Source organism: Pistacia vera, unplaced genomic scaffold (genome assembly GCF_008641045.1).
Source record: "Pistacia vera cultivar Batoury unplaced genomic scaffold, PisVer_v2 Contig327, whole genome shotgun sequence".
Taxonomy (NCBI): Eukaryota; Viridiplantae; Streptophyta; class Magnoliopsida; order Sapindales; family Anacardiaceae; genus Pistacia; species Pistacia vera.
This window is the reverse complement of record NW_022196143.1, coordinates 60129-63801: the sequence shown is the minus strand read 5'-3', so window position 1 is coordinate 63801 and position 3673 is coordinate 60129. Positions and strand designations below refer to the sequence as shown.

Genomic DNA, 3673 nt, shown 5'->3' with positions numbered 1-3673 from the left:
CAAACATTTATGCAAACAGATTGCATTTAAATTAATATTTCACAAAATCTAAATCAAATCCCACCCAATTGTTGCTTGGTAAGATTTTTACAAGTAGGTTTGACATGTTAAAAAACTCTCCAATAATATATAGCTAAACTATTTCAAGAAATTTCTAAGCTACCAACAGGTTCAGATTAAGTTTGGATGACCGACATACATTCTATTGCCAAATCCAGTTGCACGTATGTGCAGAAGTTCTAGCATGTATAGAAAGATTTCAAATTCCATGGGCAAAGAAAGCCCAAATATAGATAAACTAGCAAGAGAAGGCTCACAGACTGAAATTGAGTAGACTATACCAGTATTTTAATCTATGGCTTTGACATCATAGGGCATAGGCAGATCATGTTTTGAAATTTTAGTAAATAAAGGAGTAACTGTATGTACCTTAGCCAATGTTAAAGTACCCAAAGTATGTGACCTGTTTCTTTCCTCACTCTATATAGAACCTGTTGCTGAATGGCGGAAGAATATTGCCAGAAGACTGTCTAATGTCACAACTGAGTTCAATCTCCATCAATCGATGATTTTCCTTAGACCGGTTCATTGAGAAAGAAACATTCAGGTCATCCCCTTCACTAACATGAATAGGAGGATGAAGGAGGAAAACCTAGTAAAACAGGCAGTACTTTAATATTTGATTGAAAATAGTGTCACTGAAGAAGCAAACAATCATCAAATGCACAAAACTGCAGACTGCTCATACTAGAGTCTGGAAATACATGCAAGAATGATAGGTGCACAACTAAAGTCTTACAACAGAAAAAATTAAAACAGATCTTATCCCAAAAAATTAACTAATACTATGCAAACTTGTCAAGAAGAAGATGCAGACAATACAACCTCCTAAGAAACAGGTAAATGAATAGGTCCATTATTTTACTGGGGGAGGAAAAAACATGCCACGATGAAGAAACTTGTAGAATTGAGATCAAAAGTAAAAACAGATTCATTTTTCATATACAGACCTGCTGGCCCCAATGTGTGCTATCATCCATACTAGGTGCAGTTGTCAACTCGATCTCTTTCTGAGCAGGATCCACCTTGCTTCCCTGGTGCACCAGACCAATAGAAAAGTTATATACACTCCACTCAGTACATGGATGCCTCAGAGTACAAGCATGCACCATAATAAGCTGCACTGAAGCTCAACTTACTCTAAAATGGACATCAAACCATCCACCAAATCCACAAAGCCTTGTCCTCTCTCCAGTGATTGATGATAAAAGGTTTGATCTGACTTCAAGGACATCATTCACTGTAGCAGTAGAACAATCAATCTCCTTCACAATAGCTGCTGTCCCTATAACTTGATGTGGATGAAGGTTGCTCCATAATGATGTCTGCAAAAATTAATATTATGCTCTTATTGATGGTACAACACAACAAAAGAGCATGCAATGTCTCATGCATAAATGGTCAAATAGATAAACAAACTGTTTTATTGAATATGTTTCTTGATCAAAAAGTTATAATGAAGTTGGTTTAGAAAGAATATAAGCAAGCAGATAAAGACTAATTTCATTATTTACAACTCAATAGCAAATCCAAGTTCTGATACGAGTAAAATATTCCACAAAGAAAACTTAAATAAAAACCAAGTCAACAAAAAAGCTTATCTAAATCCCTTCCAAAATGAGAGAAATTTTCAAAGATAGATTTTCCTCAATGAAATTACATCAAAAAAATATGCAGCATACCAGCTGGTGTGGTCACACCATTCAGCCAATGCTCACATAAAGAAACAGTTATTAACCAATTCAAAACTTCAGAAGGATTGGGAAGGGGGCAGCTAGGGGAAGGAGGAGTGTGATATAGGTTGCTTGGCCAACAAGTATAATTTTTCCCGTGAATATCAGAGTTATAAATATATATTGACAACATCATAAGATATCAAATATGAGATTGCACAAGATTAAAAATTGAAGCAGCATAAAAGTAAAATTAATTTCATTAATTTTAATACATTCACTTATTTTAATACTCTTAAAGGATTAGCAGATTCTGAAATTTACCTGTAAATAATATTTCTTCTGCTCTTCAGAGAAAGGCTTTGTTAAAACACTCATATTAACACCATAGGAAGTCTTAGTATCTTGGACAAACCTATACCACTCGTCCATGGATCCTTCATAATCATTCCTTTTCTGATCTCCCAAACTTGACCTAATAGGTGCCATCCACATGCGAGCATGACTAGGATACCTGAGAGAGCAAAACTTGTCTGATCAACCCATTCAAAAATAACTTACAGATATCATAAGTAATAAATAAATACAACAGAGCAAGCTCAAACTAAAGGAGTTAAGAAAAATCAAATCTGCAGCCCAACTGAAAAATAAGCGCAGGAGAGTGAGAAATTCATTGAAGATCATACTATGTTCAATGCGGAGACCATAAATTATTAACTTAGACAAAGATATGGATTATCCAATTTTGCTTCTCTAATGTCTCCCTGGTAGTGGAAATTCAAGTAATTTAAGGGATTGCTATAAAAACTTTCTGCCCTAATCCCTACAATTGTCATTGCCACCTACTATGCTAAAATTGAACCATATGCACATTTAGTCCTCACTATCATGAAAAAATATTTTTCCACATTCTAACACCAGTCAAAATCTATAAATTTCACCATTTTAGTTTAAGCAATCAAATATTTGCAGATGGCAAGAACATCACACAGTTGTGTCTCCGTCAAGGGTGTGTAAGTGAAGCCTTTATTGTACAGAATGTATATAATCTCGTATCAGTATATGGTCAAATCTTCAAAGGACTTGAAACCATGGGTAATTCTTGCAAAAAAAAAAAACAACATCAGCATGTAGTTTTCGCACTCTAAATGTAATAAAAAAAAAACCCGTTACAAGGAAAAAACAAAAGAAGAAAATGTGAAACTATAGTGATGTAATTGTACATGACACACAACTATAATAAAACATAGCATCTCCAATCACTCACATGACTCCAGTTGGCTTCAGCCAGCGATCACGAGCACATATCACCGAATCAAACATAGACTCACGAAGAAGAAAGTAGCCCATCCATTCTGATATAATTACATCAACTGCATATTAACCAAAATGTAATATTAGAATTTACAGCAATAAATCATAATGATAAAAATAGATTAGAAATCTAATACCTTTCTCTGGCAGGCTAACATCCTCTATAGACCCCTCAATTACTTCAACCACATGATCAAGATTATTAGCTTTGATAAGTGTGCGGGCATGTTCCGACATCTTTGTAGCTTCCACAGCATACACCTTCTTTGCGCCTGCTTGTGCCGACCAAATTGCAAGTATACCACTTCCCGTTCCTACATCCAACACGGTCTTCACAAGAAATACAAGAAACTAATCAAAATTTGACATTTTCACAGAAGCTACTTACAATAAGTAAGTAGAAAAAAAAAAATGCTTACTTTTCCTTGGAAGTGATGTTTATTCTCAAATATGGCGTTAAAGTAAGCGTCCATGCGGACCCGATCAGAAAGCATCTCTTTTTGATGGTAGAGAAAGGCATAGGTGCAGAAATAATTAGCGAAATCGACTCCTTTGTCCACCGTTGGACCGCCGCCAATCTCTCCATTGCTGCCCCCAGATACGACGCCGTTTCTGCAGCTCCCCAT

The 3673-nt window shown here is 35.6% G+C and overlaps 1 protein-coding gene across 1 annotated transcript; it reads right to left on the bottom strand.

Annotated features, from left to right (window-relative positions):
- Positions 1 to 75: 75 nt before the first annotated feature.
- On the bottom strand, positions 76 to 3673 carry LOC116137467 (protein arginine N-methyltransferase PRMT10-like). The gene is made up of 7 exons (XM_031423163.1): positions 3467 to 3673; positions 3185 to 3377; positions 3001 to 3106; positions 2058 to 2247; positions 1200 to 1385; positions 1011 to 1094; positions 76 to 652 (listed from the first exon to the last, which is right to left on the bottom strand). The coding sequence occupies exons 1-7, from the start codon at positions 3671 to 3673 to the stop codon at positions 476 to 478; spliced, it is 1143 nt and encodes a 380-aa protein (XP_031279023.1). The 3' UTR covers positions 76 to 475.

Coding starts and splice junctions, on each gene's coding strand:
- LOC116137467 (XM_031423163.1), bottom strand. CDS start 3,673: ATGGGGAGCTGCAGAAACGGCGTCGTATCTGGGGGCAGCAATGGAGAG. Junction 3,107..3,184: donor TGTTAGCCTGCCAGAGAAAG/GTATTAGATTTC, acceptor GTTAATATGCAG/TTGATGTAATTATATCAGAA. Junction 1,095..1,199: donor GGTTTGATGTCCATTTTAGA/GTAAGTTGAGCT, acceptor CTGGTGCACCAG/GGAAGCAAGGTGGATCCTGC.